Source organism: Haliotis rubra, unplaced genomic scaffold (assembly GCF_003918875.1).
Source record: "Haliotis rubra isolate DU_JTF1 unplaced genomic scaffold, ASM391887v1 Scf366, whole genome shotgun sequence".
NCBI lineage: Eukaryota > Metazoa > Mollusca > Gastropoda > Lepetellida > Haliotidae > Haliotis > Haliotis rubra.
Window position 1 is genome coordinate 293,881 of NW_025767042.1, and position 25,270 is coordinate 319,150.

General features: G+C 38.7%; 1 protein-coding gene across 1 annotated transcript in view; it reads right to left on the reverse strand.

Annotated features, from left to right (window-relative positions):
• Positions 1 to 4,754: 4,754 nt before the first annotated feature.
• The window catches only part of LOC124285682 (transcriptional regulator ERG homolog), a 56,996-nt gene continuing 36,480 nt past the window's right edge, over positions 4,755 to 25,270 (reverse strand). The window contains exons 5-8 of the mRNA XM_046721953.1: positions 19,032 to 19,085; positions 16,943 to 17,020; positions 9,084 to 9,131; positions 4,755 to 7,621 (exon numbers count right to left, since the gene is read on the reverse strand). Of these exons, the coding sequence (XP_046577909.1) occupies positions 7,098 to 7,621; positions 9,084 to 9,131; positions 16,943 to 17,020; positions 19,032 to 19,085 (704 nt within the window). The 3' untranslated portion in view covers positions 4,755 to 7,097. The remainder of the gene's footprint in view (positions 7,622 to 9,083; positions 9,132 to 16,942; positions 17,021 to 19,031; positions 19,086 to 25,270) is intronic.

Here is a 25,270-nt window from a genome sequence, read left to right on the forward strand (position 1 = left end):
GCTCCACCTCCAAAGCGTTTCTGTTTTTGTTGTAAAGCACGTTTAACATCTCAACGAAGGGAAACATACCACGTACTTTTACTCTTGACGTCCTAAAGGCAAACAATAATTTTATTGATTGACTAAATAATGGCTATCAATGCCAACCGTTTCTGAACTATTTACACACTCGATTACATTTTACAAGTGTATATACCCACACGCGCATGCACGCACGCACGGGCATATACCCTTTACCAAGAAGTAAAGCTTGAGTTAATAGTAGCCTACTTTGTATCATTCATAACTAAATAAGACTTTGCTTAAGATCAGAACAATTTTTCATCACAGACAGCCAGATAGATGTGTACTGTGTTTTAAATTGGAAAAACACATTTCTACCTAACTCACTTACAAATAATATCGAATTGTCTTACCGTATTCCCCTAAAGATACGTTGGGTTTTTTTCATAGAAGAGACACCCAATGTATGCGTGACCTAATATCTATTAAAACAGCATCAACCTTTCCTGCTCTGAATTAAAGGAAGACATCGAGCGATATCCAAAGACTAGCAGACTTAACGTCACACGTGATCTGAACATCACGTCAACGGAATGCCTGTTCTATACAGGGCAAAAGTAACGTCTCTTCTAGGTGTATACAAATAAGTCTAAATAATGCATGCGAAAATATATCTCCCGTTTTAGGATTAGCAAAGAGTAGGCCATAACAGCCTTATAGCAATCGGTTTATTGTCCACATGGTCAGAATGGTGTTTGTAACGCCAAATCTTCCATAAGAACCTCATGTTATTTACGGTTTCGGTTTGAGATACATTAACATTCTAAATCATAACAGGTACCTTTGCCTTTCAGTACCAGATAATTAAGGTTTACACTGTTTGCAAAACATGCTTATACGTTTAGAGAACACTCGGTATCCCAGCTGATTTTCAGTGAGTCATATACATGTATATTGATTTCATCGCTATCTTGTCTTTTACACCCAATGAAATCTATTTTACAGATAATTCAGACTGAATTCTTCTTAATATATACAGAGGTAGCACATAATTATCAACTTCACTTAGAATGAACAGGTACGCAGGAGATGGCTTAATCCTATTTTATCAGTATATTTCAATATAAAATGTTTCGTATTTGTAAATCATTGATAATATAAGGACAATGACTTGCTATGTAGAGAAATTGTAAATTTTGTGGACGAAAATATTCAAACTATTCGAGTGAGTGAGTTCAGTTTTACGCCGCAATATTCCAGCTATATGGCGGTGGTCTGGACCAGACAATCCAGTGATCAACAGCATGAGCATCAATCTACGCAATTAGGATACGATGGCATGTGTCAACCAAGTCAGCAAACCTGACCACCCGATCCCGTCAGTCGTCTTTTACGACAAGCATGGGTTGCTGAAGACCAATTCTAACCCGGATCTTCACGGGTCTCAAACTATTCGAAGTTTCAGTTAAGTGACATAAATATTTGTGTTTTTAACCGTAGTGCAGGTAAACAAAACGCATGTTATGTCATTAATAAAGCACAGGCCCAGCCAAAATAATAAACAAAAGCGATAAAAATCATTTCCATAATTATTAGAAATTTGTCAAGTCAATTGTACCATTCCGATTTTATCATTACCATGTGATTTTGTATCAAGAAACAATATAACCTATGTATCACGTATGAAGTGATTTTCCCGTTTATATACTGATTTTGACTTGGGTTTTCCAATTAACACTCCTCCCTATATAAACCAATAAACGTTTTTCCTTGCCTGACCAGGATTGTAGTTGTAGTGAGTGAGTGAGTTGGGTTTTACGCCGCTTTTTATTCCAGCAATATCACGGCGGGGGACACCAGAAATGGGCTTCACACATTGTACCCATGTGGGGAATCGAACCCGGGTATTCGGCGTGACGAGCGAACGCTTTAACCACTAGACTAACCCACCGCCCGATTGTAGTTGTAGGTGTTGTATAGCGGCGCTGTAGGTGGAACTGTAGCCAAGTATTGGATCATCACGTCAAAGACTCAGTTCGATTCCTTATATGGGTACAATATGTGAGACCAATCTTCGGTATTCCCTGATGTGATATTCCATGAATATTTTAAACTAACTCCAACTCATTAACGAAATATCGTGGCGTTTAATAAAATATGCACATTTTAGTGTACTTGATCTGATCTGTGAAGTCAGTCTCCTTCCACCGATCAACGTGTGAGTTAGAAATAGTAACGGCGCTCAACGGAATTTCAATGGAATAATAATAAGAACCATATTTTTTATATTTTTCCACAAAGCCTATCGTGGATTTATATACAGCAGAAGTAGTAGTTGTAGTGGTGGTGATGCTGGTAGTAGTAGTAGTAGTAGTAGTAGTAGTAGTAGTAGTAGTAGTAGTAGCGATGTGGTGGGAGATGGTGGGGCGTTAGTATCAGTATTAGTGGTGGTGGTAGTAGTAGTAGTAGTAGTAGTAGTAGTAGTAGTAGTAGTAGTAGTAGTTGTTGTTGTTGTTGTTGTTGTTGTTGTTGTGCTGGTAGTAGCAGGAGCAGAAGTAGTAGTAGTAGCAATGGTAGCGGTTGTAAAAAAACTGCATGTCATAATTTAAGGAATAACAATAAGTGTTATTACTTGTCACGATGCCTAGACCCTATATATGAAATGCTTAACCCAGTTATGCCCAGCCTGAATGTTGATTGCTTGTTGATTACAGTTTGCTATGGAACGTGGCAACAATACTTAGACTAACGTACCCCACGTTCCTGACAATAATTTGCCATTGGATCAGTGAATATTTCCATTACGTTTTTTATTCTGTTAACTGAAGATGCACACATTCAAAGTAACTGTACAACTGGTGGTGATGGTGATAAAATAGTTAGTGATATACGGAAGGTGATAACAAATTAGAGACTGACATACACCACTTGCTTGACAATATCCTGTCATCGGATCAGTGAATATCTACAGTACGTTTGAAGTTTTAGTGTCATTGTGAATGGAAGAGGGACACTCGCAAAGTAATTGCACAACTGCATTAAGTGTTTTTATTTCTGGAAGTGTACCTTGGAGGAAAATAACTCGTACCAGTTCAATACAGTCGATCTGTCCATACCAGGCTTCGTGTCAGTGTAGTTCTAACGATGATTTACGCAAACCATTAATTCTTTTTTCTCAGTATTTTTTTTTCATTTTTTATTTTTGTCATCGTGGCCCCAGAAGCTGATATCGACCTTCCTTACCTACTACAGAGATTTTACAGCGTTTCAGTGCCGCTACATGGCCGACGTGGGCATCGTTGTGTAGGCTATCGATCCCCTTAACGTCATGACGATCTACTGGGTACTTATTTGGCAACAATGCAGAGAGTTTTGCCTGGTGACGTCAATGTTTTGGCTGTAGATGTAGTTGTGGTCGTTTTGGTTGTAGTAGTTGTGTTGGTCGTGGTGGATGAAGTGGGTAGCAGTAGTTGTAGTGGTTGTCGTAGTTGTAGCGATATTTCTAGCTGTAGCAGCGGTGATGCAGTAGTTGTCGGGAATGTGGTAGCTTAGGTAGTAGTGGTAGTGATGGTGGTGATTGGGGCGACAGTAGCATTAATAGTAATAGTAGTAGTAGAAGCATCAGTAGTAGTAGTAGTAGTAGAAGTAGTGGTAGCAGCAGTGGTGATGGGGTCGACAGTAGCATTAATAGTAATAGTAGTAGTAGCAGCATCAGTAGTAGTAGTAGCAGTAGTAGTAGTAGTAGTAGTAGTAGTAGTAGTAGTAGTAGTAGTAGTAGTAGTAGTAGTAGTAGTAGTAGTAGTAGTAGTGAGGTGAGATGAGGTGAGCTGAAATTGGGTTTAACGTCGCGCTGGAGAATATTTCGCTCATATGACGACGTGCATGTGTGTGTATGTGTATGTGCGGCTGCTTGTACTAGCCCAGACTTAAGCTGGTTTTATAGTGCTAGCTCACTGAGGTACCATGCCGAAGTGAAGCATGAATACCCCACTCAGACACATTATACTGACTCCGAGCCGACCAGTCCTTGTTGTACCCATTAATGCCGAGCGCCAGGCAGGGACCTACAAGTACCATATTTTAACGTCTTTTGGTATGACACGGTCGGGGATCGAACCCGCCACCTTCCGCTCTCCGGGCGGACGCAGTAGTAGTAGTAGTAGTAGTAGTAGTAGTAGTAGTAGTAGTAGTAGTAGTAGTAGTAGTAGTAGTAGTAGTAGTAGTAGTAGTAGTAGCAGAAGTGGAGATGGTGGGGGCGATAGTAACAATATTAGTGGTGGTGGTTGTAGTAGTAGTAGTAGTAGTGTTATAAAAACTGAAGTAGCTGTAGTAAATAGGTGTAGATGTAGTAGCTGCATATGATGATGTATACGACGTTCCCAAACTGAAGGCATGACCTTACAACTTGGAAATTGGATCAAATGCACACATTTGAAGTGTTATTAGGGACTAAAACGTCTACTGTGGTTTAGTCATGTTCACGCATAAGAGCATGATAACATCACTCGTTCTAATTTATAATAAAAGATGTTCATTACATTTTACAGTTAATGCAACTGTCGAAAAACATTGTTTTTAAAGGGATAGATGCAATAAGTGAAGATCGCTGATATTATTTATTTTTGTCCATGGCGAGAATCTTACGAAAATCCATCACTACAACAATGCACACGGCTTTATTATGAATCATCAATCTTTAATTCATATATTCATATATTCATATATTCATTCCATAAGACAAAAACAAGGAATCAGTCGAAATGTTTTTAATCTCTCTTGTCAATAATTACAAACAATTGAAGGTTAAAACAAAATATTGTAAATTCCCTCACAGGAAACAACATTATGCAAATCATGTGAAATAAATTATTTAAAAAAGTATTCAAGTTCTTACTGTACATACAAAGCATAGCTCACCTGGTAAAAGTACAATGAAGCATCATCCTGACTAGATTCGATAGTATTACAGGTGAGCTACACAAAAGACTATACTATACTACTAAGACAATTTTCTACTAACCAAGAGTGGTGTTATGGACTTCACTTCGACATGGAATTTGATTCAGTTTGATTTCGTTCAATAACTGTTAAATAAAGTTCCAAAACCGGAACAGGCCTGAAGAGTACAATACCATAATCTTGAACTTGGTACAGGATATATATACAATTATGAGACGCTTCCGCCTGAGACAGTTTGCTCTTCGAGGGGAGGGGGGATTTGAAATACAACATATCATATACTCCGAATGTAATTTTGTATCTACATCTATGAAAGAAAGGACCTGATCCTAAGAGATCAAAGCATTAAAATCCAGGATTTGAACGATCAGGGTTTTCTACAAAACAACTTGGACGTTTCAGACCTCTTGGCCATCTGATTTCGGTGTGAACGTACACATATATTTCGATGTTTCCTTAAACCTTTTCGAAGAATGTAAGTAAGGTCCTTTTCGTATGTCACGAGAATCAATATTCTGATATGGACATGAGAAAGCTCTAACAATTCGGTGGTATAGGGAAAAAACACAAGCATGTCTTTTATGCTATCTGGGCATGTCTTGGTAATAGGAGAGGAGTCAATATTGTTTTAGGCCGCTTTAAACACTGTTTCGGTTACATCGCGGCATGTCAGCTTAATGTTGAATCAAAGCCCGAACAGAGGCAGATAAAAAACATTGCAACTTTGGTAAAACATGGTGCTGACAAACCTAGAACAATAGTCGTGGCGATAGTTTCCAGCGTATCCAAGGGACGCAACTCTGTACCATGAATTGCGGCGCCTAAAATCACTGGGCGCTGAGCGCCCGTGGTTTTTGTTGACAGAGCGGCCTTTGAAACTAACTCCTTCAGAATGGCTTAGACATCTACTAACATAATAAACCAGGGCATTATGTTCGATATATCGGGGTATAGAAATACACCTGCAAGATATGGCGTGTAAACTATACTTGACAAAAGGGTTTGGGACACATTAATTATTCCTGGGACATCATAAAGAGGACAGAATGATATACATATATTAGGAGCATGAGATAACATGAATCTCCATGATAGAGCAATGATATACAGAATAATACGAGACCGGGCACGATATGATATATATGACATAACTGACATGGAATAAAACAATGCACAAAAGAGATGAGATAAAATGATAACATAACGGGGGCACCAGATAAAAACAATAGAATACTGATATGAACGAGGTTAGGGGTGAACAAAATATATTTTTGAAGGGACGTGGGATAAAAATGATAATACAAAAGGGCATCAAATGAAGTACTATTTTACATGTGGGGCACAAAATATATTAACATTATTCTAAATAACTGGGCATCAGATAAAACAGTGGCATTCCCCACTTGAGGGCACTAGATAAAATGGAAGTTTTCTGCATGAGTATAGCAAATATAATAACAATATTTTCCTTAAGGGGGCACAAGAAAAATAACGGTATTCTACACAAGGAGGCACCAGATAAAATAGAAACGTTCTACACAATGGGCCACCAGATAAAATGGAAGTATTCTAGACAAGAGGGCAGCAAATACAAAAAAACGTATTCTACTTAAGGGGCACCAGATAAAATGTAAGTTTCCTACATGAAGGGGCACCAGCTAAAAAGGAAGTATTCTAAATGAGGGGGCACAAGATAAAATAACATTATTCTATATAATGGGCATGATTTTATAATACAATTGCATAATGTGGGGCATGATGTTAATCAAGGAACGTGTGAGAGACATGAAACAGTTTCTATACAAGGGGCATGATATGTATGCGACTACCCCAGCTAGCACTTGGAAGTGTTATAGCACTAAAATGCTAGGTTCTAGCATCTTTACCACACAGTAAACACAGTACATGTTATCTGTTTATCAGGTGAGCTATGTCAGACTAGAGAGTTATTAAATCCATACTTGTTGACCATCGTAAACATGAGCGTTCACCATCCGCACTAAATCGTCGATATGTTGAATAACCAGGAATTCCTGGAACTCTATGGCCAGTGCCAGTCTCAGTACACCACTGATTTCATTTGCAGAGTCAGCAGTAATTCTATGTACAGTATGTACAAACGGCGAATGACGGGCCTAGTGCGCATAGTACGTCCCAAGATGTGAGCTGAAATGGCCCGTATGGTGGGGTATCACTGGCCCCGGGATCCCCGAGAATAGGTTACTGTTCGTATTGGCCCAGTACCCCGTGTTGCCCCCGTACAGACCCGTGGCAGCGGAGGAAATGGTTGAGTGAGCCGTAGGGAACTTTGGGCTTGGGTAACCCGACATGAACATGTCCTGTTGGTAGCGGAACGCCGAAGTGTCTCCGGAATTCTGTTGCAGGCACTGAGCCAAACCGGCAAAGTCAAACTTATAGGCGTATCTCTTGCCGTGGACCTTTGTCATGATGTTCTTGTCGTAGTAGTACCGCAGTGCACGACTCAGTTTGTCGTAGTTCATGTTGGGCTTGCTTTTCCTCTCCCCCCAGCGTCTGGCGACTTCATCCGGATCCACGAGTTTGAACTCCCCGTTTGTCCCCTCCCACGTGATGCAGGCGGCGTTCTGACTGTCCGACAACAACTCCAGCAGGAACTGCCATAACTGGATCTGACCGCTGCCTGGAAAATAGAGGACAGAGAACATGAGTATACATGGATAGAGGAGGGTAGAAAGTATGAGTATATATGTACTGAGGAGAGTAGAGAGCATGAGTATATATGTATAGAGGAGAGTAGAGAGCATGAGTATATATGTATGGAGGAGAGAAGACAGGATTAGTATATATGTATGGAGGGGTGTAGAGAGAATGAGTATATATGTATGGAGGAGAGTAGAGAGCATGAGTACATATGTATGGAGAAGTATTAAGAGCATTTATATTTGTATGGAAAGAGTATGAGTATATTTGTATAGGAGGAGAGTAGAGGGCATTGGTATATATGTATGGAAGAGAGAAGACAGCATTAGTATATATGTATGGAGGGGTGTAGAGAGAATGAGTATATATGTATGGAGGAGAGTAGAGAGCATGAGTATATAAGTATAGAGGATAGTAGAGAGCATGAGATATATATGTATAGAGGCAGAGAGATATGTATGGAGGAGGAGAATAGAGTATGAGTACATATGTATGGTAGTATTATATGTATGGAGGAGAGTAGAGAGCATGAGTATATATGTATGGAGGAGAGTATATAGAGCAGCATGAGTATATATGTATGGAGGAGAGTAGAGAGCATGAGTATATATGTATATATGGATAGAGAGAGTATGAGAGCATGAGTATATATGTATGGAAGAGTAGAGAGTATATATGAGTATATATATGTATGGAGGAGAGTAGAGAGCATGAGTATATATATGCATGGAGGAGAGTAGAGAGCAGGAGAGCGGAGAGCATGAGTATATATGTATGGAGGAGAGTAGAGAGCATGAGTATATATATGTATGGAGGAGAGTAGAGAGCATGAGTATATATGTATAGAGGAGAGTAGAGAGCATGAGTATATACGTATGGAGGAGAGTAGAGAGCATGAGTATATATGTATGGAGGAGAGTAGAGAGCATGAGTATATATGTATGGAGGAGAGTAGAGAGCATGAGTATATATGTATAGAGGAGAGTAGAGAGTATGAGTATATATGCATGGAGGAGAGTAGAGAGCATGAGTATATATGTATTGAGGAGAGTAGAGAGCATGAGTAGATATGTATGGAGGAGAGTAGAGAGCATGAGTAGATTTGTATGAGGAGAGAGAATGTCATGAGTATATATGCATTGACGTATAAGTATTAATATCAGGCTTTGTGCTGGACCACTTCTATTATTTTATTCAGTAGTAGTAGTTGTTTTGTAGTAGTAGTAGTAGTAGTAGTAGTAGTAGTAGTAGTAGTAGTAGAAGTAGTAGTAGGAGTAGTAGTAGAAGGAGGAAGGGGAGGGGGAGGAGGTAGAAGAAGAGGAGGAGGAATCACAAATCCGTGATTAAACATTCTTCCAAGATGTTAAAAATAATGAATTCATTCTTAACATCAGATTTAAGTTTTTGGAAAATTACTTTCGGTTTTAATGTCTCATATTTACCTGAGCTTGACAGTCTTGTTGCAATCGGTGTGAAAAGGTCGTACGGATCTATGGAAAGAAAGGCACAGTTAATATGTGTTTACCCAATACCCGACAACAGAAAATACTGCCAGCTATTTCAGTTACGCTTCAACACATAATAACAGCAACAGCTATTATTTTCTCGTAAACTGGCAAACCCCTTTGTTGTGCTGGCTATTGCCTGCGAGGTCTCAAACACCTGAATACATGATACACATTTAATAGATTCAGAAGTGTGCGGTTATGAATTGAATCACGTTTAGATTTAATTTAAACTCCATTCAATCCTAAATTTGAACTTTTTACGCCCACCGCGAACTCAACGGGAATGATTTTTTAACCTCTGGTCTGAAAGCAATAAATTGTTGTTGCGACTTAAACAGTTGCAATGAGTTAGATAATAACGCCCGTATAGAAGTCGCAAAAAACACTTCATAATGGGTAGGAAGTTCTGCTGATGGCGATCTCAAGCGCCCAGTCATTAGTGGGTAACAGGTGGAGACAGTGTATTGAAATCACAAATCTCGTGTGAATCATGTTTTAACAGTTAGCACATGTTTATAACAAATGACAAAAACATTGATTTGTACATCAGTACGCTTATGGTCTGTGAAATCGCATTTTCAAATCTATTGTTACCCCATGGTAACCATGATAGCTGAGCTGATGGAGTCGATATGGAAAGGAAAATGAAAAGGAATGCCAGCTAAACTGAATAACTCGTAAAGATTTTTTCCCTAGCTGAACAAAAAGAGATTGAGTGTTTGTTGAGGCGTGTATTTTAGCGGCCTCAGAGAAAGACTCGGCACAGAGGTCAGACAATTGCATTACAAGTGTCTAGTGTTAAGAAGGCTAACTGAATTGGGCGATAGGACAAGCCCACAGCGACTGTCGAGTCCGACAGATGCGAAATGGCCGTAACATGCAACTATCGTGCAGCTATTGTGCAGCTTCAGGCTGTTACTTCATATACCAATGCTACACAAATTGATGCACTGCAGCGTTCAACGTTAGAAAATCCACTGTGTTCAAATTAGACTGTTTTCAAAAGGCCAACCTCTGAACCTCGAAGTGAGCGTAAGAAGACTAAAATAGCTCATGATATTAATATTAAATTATGAACTTTAATTGTCGGGATACATGAGGTTATTTTTTTAGTTCACATGTTTACAATGTCAGATATAAAATAATTTCCAGGCCATAAAAAGTTCTTTTACGAGAATACATGTTCCACTATAATGAAAAATCTTTGACAAAACAAATGCTCTGTTATAAAGAAGGGATAATATTTGTACAAGAATAAACGGTCTGTTAAAAGAGCAATGACTTCGTATATTTTAAAAGGCTAGTTTTATAAAGGAACCTTTGCTAGTTGATTTAACGCACGGTTTGGTAAAGGAGCAAATATTGTATTTAACAAAATAAAGGTCTACAGAACGGCCCGAACGGTTAATCCGTAAATCAGAACCGTCTCGATTCCTTTATGCATCATTTAAGAATTTCCTTTTTAATCACAAAACTATTTTCTGGAAAAGCGTGAAGAACAAATATTAGCTACCACTGTGAATTCGCTCTACACCGTGAACACGTCCTAAATTCCCAATACTTCACAAGAACAAATCAAATATCCATAATGAGAATTTTAATCAACTCCTGGATTAACCGAACGTCGGTGACGCCGCTCGGCTAAAACAGAGTAACTGTCCTGTGAAGGACACCTGCGTCATTGCGTGACGTCACAAGGGCACAGGTTCTACTTGCTTCAATGGCGGCTCGCGACAGTCATTTGACAACGCGAGCGGACATCCCAGGTCAGTGCAGAGCACAGTCATAATTTCCTTTTCAGCAAACACGAGCATTCATGGCGAACAGCCCTTCAATCTAGGCAGGGTCACTGCAGGTCACGGGTGGCTGAACAACGTGGAACGACGCTCGGGTAGTCTCGACGTGGCACGCGTCAGTCGCGTGTCACTGGGAGGTACCTGGAGGAAGGGAGCGTCCGCTCGGTGACATGCGCTACCTGGGGTCACTGCGTTCGTGAAGAGGGGAGAAAGAAGGCGGAGGGGGGAGACTGTTTTTGAAATGGGGCTGTTAGGGAAGTTAATTTTCATTTCACGAAAAGAGTTCCTTTTTGCTTATTTGTTTGTTTGTTTGTTTGTTTGTTTGTCGTTTAACGTAGCATACAGCCATATTCCAGCTAGATAACGCAGTCTGTAAATAATCGACTTTGGACCAGACACTCCACTGATTGACATTATGAACATCGATCTACGTATTATGAGCATCTAAATCAGATTACATATAGGGTAGATTTAGGACAAAAAAATGACCTTTCTAAACATGGAAGAGACAATTGGTTTCTCTCACAGAGCGCAGGTCACAACAGCCAACAAATTACGTTTTCATACCATTGTGGTTACACGTCTAGCAATTACAAGTAATTTCAATGTAATGTCAAAATAAGTCCGGGTTCGAATCCCCACATGGACACAATGTGTGAAGCCCATTTCTGGTGTCCCCCGCCGTGATGTTGCTGGAATATTGCTAAAAGCGGCCTAAAAAACCAAACTCAGTCAGTCAGTCAGTCAAAATAAGTATCACGAAGCTAAGACTTTCGTATATTAACGATATGAATTTCTTATTTATATGTAAATAACAGCGATTTCTTATCACAGGATATTTGTAATTAAAGGAGTCCATTGTCCCATTCGGACTAGAAATGTTTTTATGTCGAATAGTGATAGAAATGTGTTTATGTCGAATAGTGATTATACCAGGTGTTTGCGAACAAGTGAGCATATCCTGCCCCACTGGTGGCACCTATCACAAACACATGCAAAGGCAGTAAATTATTCACCTGAACAAACACATGATACACGTCTAAACTGCATTAGACATCATTTAAGACAGTGATGTATCATTTTGGACAAAGATAGCATAGAGCTCAGGTCACAAATCAGGCGCGGAGTGACCTTGGATGGGTGACCGTGTTTGGCAGCTTGACTCCTGAGAGTTTCTAGGGCTTCAGTCCTGCCCCACAAAGAAGCACATGTGATACATGTGGTCTCACCGTAGTCAAGTGAGTTTGTTCAAAATGCCTCTGTTCACCCAGCAGAAAATGGGTACCCGGTGGAATAAGTCCTGAGACAATTAACCTTCTAGCGCCTCAAAGGCAGCTTGGGTTATCCGGGGTAATAATAATCAAATTGTGCGCTTTGAGCAGAATATGAAGCCTTGAAAGTCGCGATAATATTATTCTCATTTATATTATAAATTCTATCCATAGATATTTGTTATGATGAGCAATTCTTTTAAAGGTTCTTTCACGCTTGGCTCGGGCAATAAATGCAAGGTTGAGACTGCCAAACTCACACAACCCAAAGACCTAACCATCGTCACTTCACTTCAAGCCATAAAAGATGAACAATGAAATACTGATAATTGAAAATGAATTTAACCGCAGTGCACTGTACCTTCAATTCTTCATATGCATTTTCAAATCTACGTCACAAAAACCTAAATCACATCACACATCCCATAGATATACGCATGTTTTTCAGCCAGTTAGAAAGGCAATTAGCTTTATTTTGTCTCCGTGTTTTTTCCACGTAGTATCGTTTTTGCGGATTCCTGTCTGACAGGGTTAACAAGAACACATCGTCCATCCTTCCCCGCATCTGTCTCCCCGTAATGAAAATGAGAAATCTAATCTGGGGGAAACCTTTGAAACGCCACAATGCAGCGACCAATCTACGGCGCAGCCGACGTCGAAAGGTTTCTTTGATATATTTCGGAAATCCGCAGGGGGAATGGACGTTGTATCACAAGCATGGTGTCTTTAAAGTTTGCAGCTCACAAGCATAATACAGGAAGCATACGGGGCTTCCTATTGTTAGTGTCCCTTCATATCCTTCCGCTACGGGTAATCGACAATGACACGATAATAGGACACACAAAGTAGGCCCTCCGTTGATGCTTAGTGGATTCAGTTATACCTGGATGCTGACACGAGAAGGAATACCTTCAAGTGCCAGACCGTTGTTTTGCCATTTTCTCACAACGCATAATTATAGGTCATTCTCCTGACGCTAGCAGAAATGTTATTCTAGAACTAAAGCTTATACTAGTATTGAGTTATTCTAAAATTACTCTAGAAATGTAGCAGTGGTTGTTATTTATTGAAATGTTTGTTAATACTAATTAAATCACCAAATCAGTTGCCAAGTATAAAAGGTAAGGTCAACACTTGCTGCAGTACAGCTGAAGTACTGATGTAGTCTGTCTCACAGTCCCTGAACCACATTATTTTCCCTACTGCCAAGCCCTCTCTGCAGTGCTAAAGCCCTAAATAAAGCAAGTCTAGATTTCCTTAGGTTCAGAATCTCTGGTCTCCCTGGGGCTCCTTTTCAATTTAAATGGGCTTGTTTGTTACTATCAAAATTATATATATTCAGAGACTAAGCATTAGTCTAGTACTGATGGTGTTGCTGCAAATATATTGATTCTGTTGCCCACTTACCTAACATTATCTTGGTTCAAGGTTTGTAAGTTTGACATTTAGTTAAACAGTGTAGGTAAGGGTTTATACGCAAGAATATGTTTATATTAAATACATGCTCGTTCTTTCTGGTAATTAGTCACGATATGGCTGAAATATTGCCGATGTGACTTTACATCTTAACTCACTCACTCTTTCTGGTAATACTGTAGTATTGAGTATAGACGTTTCCTTGAATAACTCTGACGCCCTGATCCATATCATATGATATAACATTACATAAGTATTCAATACACTTTATATTCATACTTATATAATAGTACACGAATACGCTATTTATTCATACTTACAAAACTGTACACAATTACACTACATATTCATACTTGCACACATACAGAAAAACATAATAATTAATTATATTTATAGTAGTAGTGAATCAGTTATTAGGTACCCCGTATAATTTCATTGCATGATAAAGCATATTAGAAAGTAGATCAGTAGTTTTTTCTCACTCAAAGAACGAAGGCTCATCTGTACAAGGGAACAGCTCATGTACAAGCTAGCAACCCTGTCAGAGACCAGTTATTACTTTTGGCACTGCTTCAAGACGTATGGATATTTCCATTTAGCCAAACACTTCTTTCAGGATATCCCGCTCTTCCAGCAAGCACTTCTTTTTTGTGAAGTAGAGGCCCACTCGTCATTTTCCTGTAGGTGTTATTTCTCCTATAAACCTCCATCAGTCCATGGTAAACGAGCATCACTAAATGTTTGTGTAAGATAGGGATTACTGTGTAACACTGCTCTTGTCCTTTTCTACAAATCTCAGTCTCCTCGTACAACCTAAGCCTTCACGTACATCTCAGTCTCCACGTACAATATGCATTCCCGTAAATCTCAGTCTCCACGTACAATCTCAGTCTCCACGTACAATCTCAGTCCCCATGTGCAATCACAGTTACCATTCCAATTTTACACATACAATCTAGGTCAACAAATACATTCTCAGTTAACACATACATTATGAATTAACAGATATACTTCGAGTTTGCACACACATTCTATGTTATAACATACATTCCCAGTTAACACATACAAATTTCAGTTATCACATACATTCTCTATTATCACATACATTTTTATTCTCACATACATTCTCTGTTACCACACACATTTTTGTTATCACATACATTCTGTTATCACATACATTTTTGTTATCACATACATTCTCTGTTATCACATACATTCTCTGTTATCACATATATTTTTGTTATCACATACATTCTGTTATCACATACATAATATGTTATCACATACATTTTTGTTATCACATACATTCTCTGTTATCACATACATTCTGTTATCACATACATTCTCTGTTATCACATACATTCTCTGTTATCATATACATTTTTGTTATCAAATACATTCTTTGTTATCACATACATTATATGTTATCACATACATTCTCTGTTATTACATACATTTTTGTTATCAAATACATTCTCTGTTATCACATACGTTTTTGTCATCAAATACATTCTCTGTTATCACATACATTCTCTGTTATCACATACATTATCTGTTATCACATACATTTTTGTTATCACCTACATTATATGTTATCACATGCATTATATGTTATCACATACATTCTCTGTTATCACATACATTCTCTGTTATCACATACATTATATGTTATCACATACATTCTCTGTTATCACATACATTCTCTGTTATCACATACATTATATGTTATCACATACATTCTCTGTTATCACATACATTCTCTGTTATCACATACATTATATGTTATCACATACATTTTCTGTTATCACATACATTCTCTGTTATTACATGTATTTTGGTTACTAAATACCTTACTGGCCATCACATACATTCTCAATTACCACATAACTTCTCATTTTACACACGTACATTCTAAATTATGAAATGAATTCTAGTTAATATATACATTCTTGGATGACGCATACATTCTAATATTGACACATACATCCTCAGTTAACACATACATATAAATGTCTTCACATACATTCTCTGTTATCACATACATCACCTGTTAACATATACATCTACAGATAACACATGCATTCCTAGCCGACACACACATTCTCAGTCAATGCATACATTCTCAGTTCATATAAATTCTCAACTAGCAATTGAATTCTCAATTAAAACATACATTCTTAGTTAACGCATACGTTCCCTGTCAACAAACAAATTCTGTGTCTCATCTAAACACACAAAATTAATCTACTCTGGTCGATTTCTGTTTTGCCATTTAAAACACATACAAAATAAGGTCAGTGCATTACATACCTCGTGTATATCTGATATATGCCCATGTTATTAAAAGCCTTATACATGCCCATGTTATTAGATATTGGTTATGTCACTACGTACTTGGTGCATGTCCTTGTTATTACATATATAAAATGCGTGAATGATAAATACTTGGTATTTGTCCCTGTCATTAGAAACCAGGTATATGACCCTGTTATTAAATACTTTGTAGTTGTCCCTGTCATTAGATTCCTGGTATGTGCACATGTTATTACAAATTTGGTATTTCCCAGTGTCATTAGATTTCTGGATTGTGCCCCTGTTATTAAATACCTGGTAAGTGTCCCTGTCATATAATTCCTGGTATGTGCGCCTGTCATTACATAATTGGTATTGTGTCCCTGCCAGTAGATTCCTGGTGTGTGCACATGTTATTACAAGCTTGGTATTTGTCAGTGTCATTAGATTCCTGGTATGTGCTCCTTTTATTAAATACTTGGTACTTGTCCCTGTCATTAGATTCCTGGTATGTGCCCCTGTTATTAAATACTTGGTATTTGTCAGTGTCATTAGATTCCTGGTATATGACCCTGTTATTAAATACTTGGTATTTGTCCTGTCACTAGATTCCTGGAACGTGCCCATGTTATCAAATACCTGGTACGTGACCAAACCCTCAGATTCCTGTCCATCACAAAATATAATGTGGTTATTTAACAATGTTATGAGATGCTTGGTCTATGTCCAGTTCATGAAACATGTGGTATGTACCCATGTTATTAAGTGGTGTATGACCATGTTATTAGAAGTTTGGTATGTGTAATTAGATAATTGGTTTTGTACATGTCATCTCGTTAGCACCCATGTATCAGATGCTGGGTTTATATCCCTGATTTGGATTCCTTATTTAAATCAATGTTATTAAACCTGAATCCCTCTCATGATTTAAGATCAAGATCCGGTAATAAGCATACAACGGTTAAAGAGAAAAACTACTTTGTAACAATACAACAATTATTAATATGTAATGCCTTACTTTGTGGTCTCCACTGCGCATGCGCATGTGGGCTCTCGATATTTGGCTTCATGCTTGTGATTGATGTTGGCGGGTAAGCTGAAACGAAAAATAGCCATTAAACATCTATCAATCTATAAACAACGTATAGACGACAAAGACAATATTCTGTTCGAAGTCCTAAGCCTCTATTATATTAATGATGGTATTGAGGTATTTTCTTGTTATTCTTTAAGAAGTCTGAATGTGATGACTAACGCTACTGATACCAGTCAGTGAAAAGAATTTCAAAATCAATAATGATTCGATTTTTGGTCAAGTTTCTTAAACTGTTTACATCAGTACAAAGAAATGTTTATCTCTGAATATTAAAATTAACATGTTTTCCCAGATATCTCGTGTGATCACTTTTTGATAGTAATTCATAAACATATGCTAGAGATACATTCGGAATCGTACAAATAATGCCTACGTTCCCTAGAGATTCCTAATCATTTAGGAAATGTTTATTCATGCTTTTATGTAATGCTTTTACGAATGAAATATATTCGAGGACGTTATTGCTACTCCCAGCAAGCATTAGTTTATCTATTGTGGCTACAAATATTTTTCTATCACTCAAAGAAAGCTTTAATTAGATTCGAACCGTGACAGAAATTCTGCCTCTGTGTACTTGCAAACGCTACATTATATCGTTAACACTCACATAATTGTTATATTTGTGTGTCATACATCAACACATTTAAAACCAGTTATTTTAATCCTGTCAGATTTATGCATTATACGGATACAGAGGACAGTTATTAAAGACGTTTGGCAACCACAATCACAGATCTTTGTGGATATTAACATAAGCGTGCCTTCAATGCAATTAATCCATGTTACCCGATCATACGTTTTAGAAAAAAATACAATTTATTAGATCTGTTCGAGAGGAAACTGAGAAGATTGTTTCATCCAAATAGGGGCCAAGGAAATGACTTATCGGATCTTTAATTAGACCAGTGTGAGTTTATCATTCCTAAACCACAAACCAGACCGGTTTGTAGTGTTAGGTTACAAACATTTGACAAAACTAATACCATTTGAAATCTCCATTAACGAAAACAGGAGTAATCACCCGTTACTAGGCCGACATTTGATCTGCTATGACGACATGCCAAAAAGCGTTTCGAGTCATATGAGCCTGCGCAGTGAAGGTTTCCGTCTAATGGCATTGCTCGTCTCTTGACAGCTCCACGTAAAAGACTAATTTTAAAGGACAACAAAAATGTGTCTAAGAATTAACCACAGTACGCCCCCGTAACTCCCTTTTCTCGCCCCCCTTTGTCCTGTCTGAGCTCGCTGCGGGGTTACAAAGCAGAACAAACTGATGGCGGATCTCGTTCCTAACCCTTGTCATTTTACCGGTGAGCGTCGCTTGACAATCGGTGTTTTTCAGACTGGGATCTGTGCTTCATTAAACTGTCACCAACTTTTACGGGCGTAATTATAGGTACGTGCTTTGTTGGTCAGGCTAAGAGACATAATAATGACCAATACGGTATGGCACGTGGATAACGGTATTAAATAGCCTACTGACACGAAACCCTTCGCGCATATGTCGATTCATGATAGTTAAATATCGTTTATTAAAGAATGAAATTACATACAATTTTAACGTCAAACCTTCATATCATTTGATAGGGCTTGGATGTCGATAGATTTACACTGCAGATAATTAATAAATAATTCAAAAATAAAGTATACAATTCTATTAGCCGAGAATAATTAAGCTGGAGTGTCAACGGGCCTTGTAAACATGACATGGACGTTTAAGTGAACATTTTTGTAGAAATAATTTAAATCGCTCCAAATAATTTCGAGTCCTTATTTAAAACAAATCATGATTCATATTGCAGCAAATATTGGAGATGAACAATAGCGTAATACAGATAATAACCATAGTAGGTTCGACTTGGCAGAGCTTGGAGGAGTCCCAATTGCTGCTTGAACATTCCATTGTAGAAATGACAATAATAAAGAGATGATAATGCTAATAATGAAGAATCATCGTTATCATCATCACCATCATCATCTTATGATAAATATTAATAAACAATCTATTTACCTTGAGCAGCATGGTTAGGTTGAGGCGTCCAAGGCGACTTGGAAAATGGGGGTTCTGAAAACACACAAAAACAAAGTTGTGAGTCTCATGGTGCCTCAATGTGAGAAGTACAGTCGTTGGAGAAATATCCATTGAAGACTTTAACGTTGTGTGGGATGAAGGAACGCAGGCTTAGTTTATACCTGCGAAGACGAAGCTTGGAATCCCCGGAAATGAGCACGGCCGGAAGTAGTCCTGGCGTTTTAGAGAATGCATGGGGGACTTAATCTCCCAAGATTCCCGCCAAAGACTGAAAATATCTTGTTCCACCGTCTTCTCCAGCGTGACGGTTGGGGATTACACTACTCTTGTAAAAGACACCAATTCGGGCGTCCCTTTTTCCAAACTGGAGTTTGCTCTGGAAATCACACAGCCCCGCTGGAGAGTTCCGTATCCACTACCGCAATGGGGAAATTGTGTCTCATCACTCGTTACAATCACACAACTCGCACGGCGCCCTATTTCCCCCATAGCTTTATATACCAGTACTAATACAATAACTGTAATTTGCTACAACTAACCAATCAATTGACTCTATGCTGGCTCTATCAACCAATGTGCCAGCTAATCTTTCTCGGCGGGGAATCAATAAGGTGCTAAGTGGTGTAATGTGACCAAGCGACCACGTGCTCCTCATGTTTGCACGGAACTCGCCATCAGTAGGGCTTTTTGCGTCTCCCCTACCGGAGAGTTCAGAGGGCGGTCCCATTGGCTCTTTCCTCTCATAGACACTTCTCGTTCAGCTCTCGCCTCGTTGCACACGGCGATATTCGGAAGAGAGCTCGCTCAACGTCCGTTTTAAAATAATGAAATACTTTCAGTTTGCCAAACATTAGACGTTTCATTTCCATCAGAAAATAACGGCCGATGATAAACTGACGCGGAGACGATAGGAAAAAACGCCAAGTTTCTTTGACTTACAAGTCGATTCCGGTCGATGAATAGGCTTTCGCTCAGCATTTTGTCCGATGGAACATTTCATAATTTTATCTCACTTTACAAAAACACTCACTTTTATAATTTTGATTACATTTTCCGTTTATTCTTTTCAAGCAAAATAATTTTGTTTGCGACAGGTTGGTTTTCAAACATTGCGGATAACGTGTTTTATCGCCCGTGTTTGTCATGCAGTAATTGAGGTCCCACGGTTACCCAGTACTGGTCAACATGACAGAGCCGGAGACGAGATGTCCACCGCCGGAGCTGCTACTGTGGTTAATAATTATTCAGTCTAGATTATCGACAGTCATTGTAAGCTATCCTGGAAGCCGACACTGATACAAATCTGTGTCGCTGTTATCCTCCCACTGTGATTGCGCGATGATGTGGAGAAGTTTCAATATTTACTGTATTTCCTGCTATTTGAACGCGCAAGAAATGCTTTTAACCGGGATGTTTACACACCTTTTGAAACTCAGGAAAATGAAATTGCCGGTTCGTTTCCTAAACGTTCAGTGTCGTAATTACGAAAAGCGTTTACTAAGCGGTGCTGTTTGATAAATGAGCGAGAGTGTTGTTCAAACTATCATTTTACGCCTGAGCTCTTCAACAGCAGTGATTGTGTCAAAATTTATTGCCCAGGCAGTCTGGCATACGATGCCTCAATCGACACCATAAATGCGTTAGCGATCAGATTTGCTTCAGCCGAAAGGCCGTAATGACATTTTTAAATGTGTTAGCTTTGTGAAATTTGACATTTTCATTTTTTGTACCTGGATTATTTTAGCAGTAAATTGTGCAGTTATCATTTCCGAGTGAGTTATGACATCATTCTGATGCAAATGTTTACTTTCCGGGTATGATATTGAGACGACCGCTCCCTAGGATGTCTGTAGATCGAAGTACGGTAATGGCTTAACGCAGTAGACTGGCACAATGAGACTGTTCCGAAGTATGCTGTCACTTAGGAAATGTGTATACTTTATACATTATCGTCATAGGTTACAGAACTATTTATCCTGTTATTTTGATCACTGATAGAATTTACACTAAAACTAACTTTAACTCCAGCAACTGCCAGCATAATTCCAGTACAATTATTGGTGTGTTCTAGATGATCAATCTGATTACAAGCATTTCCTGATGGCAACATGGATATTGACACTATTTCAAAAATGTAATTTAATCTTCGCCCATACACAGTTAATCACCGAACTTTGATGTGTCGAATTCACGGTTGTCTCAAACTAAAACCTTGGTACCTGGTACTCCTTCAGTCATCAGTTTACGGTTGTGTCGAACTTCGGATAACTCGAAGTATAGACGTAAGTGCCTTCTACTTCGACACATCGGTATTTGACTGATCTTTCACTCAGTCGTTTTTAATCGCTAGCAAACTACACAAAAATGGATCACGATTTGCTGTCAATTTAAATGAATAAAGTCACTGATATTTTTTCGGATCACATTTTCGCGAGCACTGGCAGTTATTCACTAACACAGGCTTTTGATATAGTCAGAATCATACAACGGATTTATGATGTATCATTTCTTCGTTGAGTGACATTTTTTTTAAATTGAAGATTCAGATAACAACAACATTAATGTTCCACCACAAAACAAACTGTTATCATTTGCTTCCTTTGCTTATGACAGGTACACATATTTAAAACATTTAAGATTCCAAATGTATATCGTTCTATATCATTCCGAAATCTTCTTTGATTCTACACTGGGTAAACTCTGGGTTATCATAAAACAGAATAAGATCAATCACCGAAACGGTTCAAACAAAGGCTAAAGGCAAGATTTGGATTATAAATGTCACTGAAGGATAATACGTTCATTTATTTCCGGGGCGATGGGGTAGCCTAGTGGTTAAAGCGTTCGTTCGTCACGCCGAAGGCCCGGGTTCGACTCCACACATGGGTACAATGTAAGCCCATTTCTGGTGATATGGCTGGAATATTGCTAAAAGCAGCGTAAAACTAAACTCACTCATTCGTCTCCGTGTTCATAAATGCATCTAGTTCGGGGATGCCTAGGGTCATGAAAGAAAATGACTTTGAAGAGAGTGAGTGAGTGAGTTTGGTTTTACGCCGCTTTTAGCAATATTCCAGCAATATCACGGCGGGGGACACCAGAAATAGCCATAACACATTGTACCCCTGTGGGGAATTTGAAGAGAGAAAATATACTGACACGGTTAGTGATGGGCATCGTTTTGTACTCTGACTCAATCCACAGAAACACCGCCCCAACCCAAACCCCCAAAAGCTACCCAATCAATATTTATCTAAATGACGGTTACATTCATTAATCATACAACAAACGGCTGGGTACATGTTACAACGACCAGACTGCCACCGAAAACATTATCCCAGAAACCATGCGATAAGGAATGCCCTTTCTGCATTTGTCTCTGATCTGTTCCATTTCAAAACCAACATTGGCACGAATCTGAGACTGGTACCATCAAGTGTCTGATGTCTCTAAACGGCTTCAGCAACGCGATTAGGCGTCTCCGCTCAACCACCAACGATCCCAAACCCCGGCAGTGTTTACGCGAGAACCGCTCTACAATGGTTCTATTCAGCCACTTGCCGTCATGCAATCACTCCACCAACAATAAATACCCACATCAATTACCCAATCCTACAGAGGCAATACCTGCTGTTTAAGCAACTTCCGAAACAGTAAGTAACCGGTAGTGTTCAACGGCAATGTGGCCAATGGCGGCCAACATCAAGAGGTGTTAACTACCTATGATCAAGGCTGGCCGAGGCCTAAGTAAGTGATTATTTCTCAAGTGCTAACACCGTCGTCAGACCACACGCTGTTACGGCACATGCAACAATGAGACGACCGATGCCCAAGCATCCACGGTGGCCACAAAGTACTGGGTAATAAAGACACAACGAGGTCACATCGCTATTAAAGGTGATGCTTGTAACAGTTTGAGTCACCAGGATTCAAATTGATTTAATCGTTGCACCTGCTTCTATGTTTACTCGTTAGTGAAAGGAGCCATATATATGCCATATAAAGGTTTCACTTTAACTTCTTCAGACCGTTCCAAATTAATTGTTCTTGTACATAGATATTTCCTTATTAACCAAAGATACTTGTAACGATTGACGTAAGCAGCGAGTGATCAGTAAATGAATCGTTAACCACTTTCTTCCATGTTCACTATTTAGTGATGAACGGAGCCATATAGATGCCATATAAAGTTAGATTTCACTTATAAATATATATTTTCTTTATTATTAAGAGACGAATGTGACGACTTAACATCGCATGGATCCAGGTTATAGGAACCGTTAACTTTCGTCGATGTTTAGTCTTTAGTGATGAACAGAACTATATAGATGCCATAAAGAGGTTTCATTTTCACTACTTCAGACCGTTCAAAACTAATTGTTCTTGTAAATATATATTTCCTTATTAATCAAAGATACTTGTAACGATTGACGTAAGCATTAAGTGACTCGTTAACCACTTTCTTCCATGTTCACTATTTAGTGATGAACGGAGTCATATATAGATAACAGATGCCACATAAAGTTAGATTTCACTTTAACTACTTTAGACCGTTCAGATATATTTTTTCTTGTAAATATATTTTTGAATGTTAAGCGGAGATGCTTGTAACGACCTGACGTCACCGAAATCAAGGCTACATGAGCCGTTAACCTCTTTCGTCGATGTTTATTCTGTAGTGATGAAAGGAGCCATATAAAGATTTCACTTCAGCTACTTCAGACCGTTCAAAAATTAACTGTTGTTGTAAATATATTTTCATTAGTAGTGAGTGAGTGAGTTTAGTTTTACGCCGCACTCAGCAATATTCCAGCTATATGGCGGCGGTCTGTAAATAATCGAGTCTGGACCAGACAATCCAGTGATCAACAGCATGAGCATCGATCTGCGCAATTGGGAACCGATGACATGTGTCAACCAAGTCAGCGAGCCTGACCACCCGATCCCGTTAGTCGCCTCTTACGACAAGCATAGTCGCCTTTTGTAGCAAGCGTGGGTTGCTGAAGACCTATTCTACCCCGGATCTTCACGGGCCATTTTCATTAGAAACCAGAGATACTTGTAATGACTTGAAATCACCATGATGTAGGCTATATGAGCTGCTAGCCACCTTCGTCGAGGTTTAGTGATGAACAGAGCAATATACATACCTATAATGTTATATTTTACTTCAACTAGTTCCTTTAACTACTTTAGGCCGTTCCGTTAGGTCGCTCTCTTGAAATATATTTTTGAATAATAACACATCACAAAGATTTGTTTTTGTATGTTATTTTAGCCATTGAAACAAATGGGCATTCATTGCAAATTAACAATGCACACAATCATCAACAGTTTCTTATTGTGTTTATCAAATTGACGTGTGAAAATAGGGAGGGTGTGAGTACATTGTTTAAGTGTATCGGATGTGGCGTCCTTAAAGTACTTAAAACCAATAATTTTCACACAGGTAGGAACCCATACATATATATATACTTACACAAACAAAAACGATTCTGAAATTTACGTGAGGTATTCTGTTCGACTGATCACGCTTGCCTCAGTCGTTTTTCACGAACACCTGGGGTCAAGAGATTCAAGCCACATCGTTTACTTCACTCTTTGGTCAGTGAAGCCCAGCGGAATATGGTTATTCCCTGGCATTGACGTTGTATGTTTAATAAGCATTACGGTGTAATGAATGATACTTGAAGCATACTTGAAGCGAAACTGTTTGCTTCTTTTTTGAAGTCATAAGGTCAAAAAGCGATCTGTGACAATTAAACGTATACAGTTGTATTTACCTTCGCTAAATTCGAAATGTTAGTAAGTATTAAGGTAAAGTAAGTGTTAGAGGTCCCTTTGAGTAGCTTATACCCGTAGGCTATTGTACTTTTAGCTTGATAGCGAAGTAAGGATCTACATCGAAACGTCGCTTTATACAATAAATAAGAAGTTTTCATTGAGTCACCAACTTCTAGAATGCCGATCAAACAATAAGTTGAAATTTAATGCAAAGTAATTTCGCAAATGTGATTTATCAAATTGAAAGCAGACTTTTACCAGGAAGAAAGGAAGGAAGAAAGTGGTATCTTTCTATACTGTCTTCAATCAGATTAACACCGCCAGATATACATCTCCTGCATCTTGGGCAATGGCTGAAATAATTCCTTCGATAGGACCTTGACCTCTCTTCAACCCAATGGGCTACATACATACAGTTGTCATTATTCGGTATG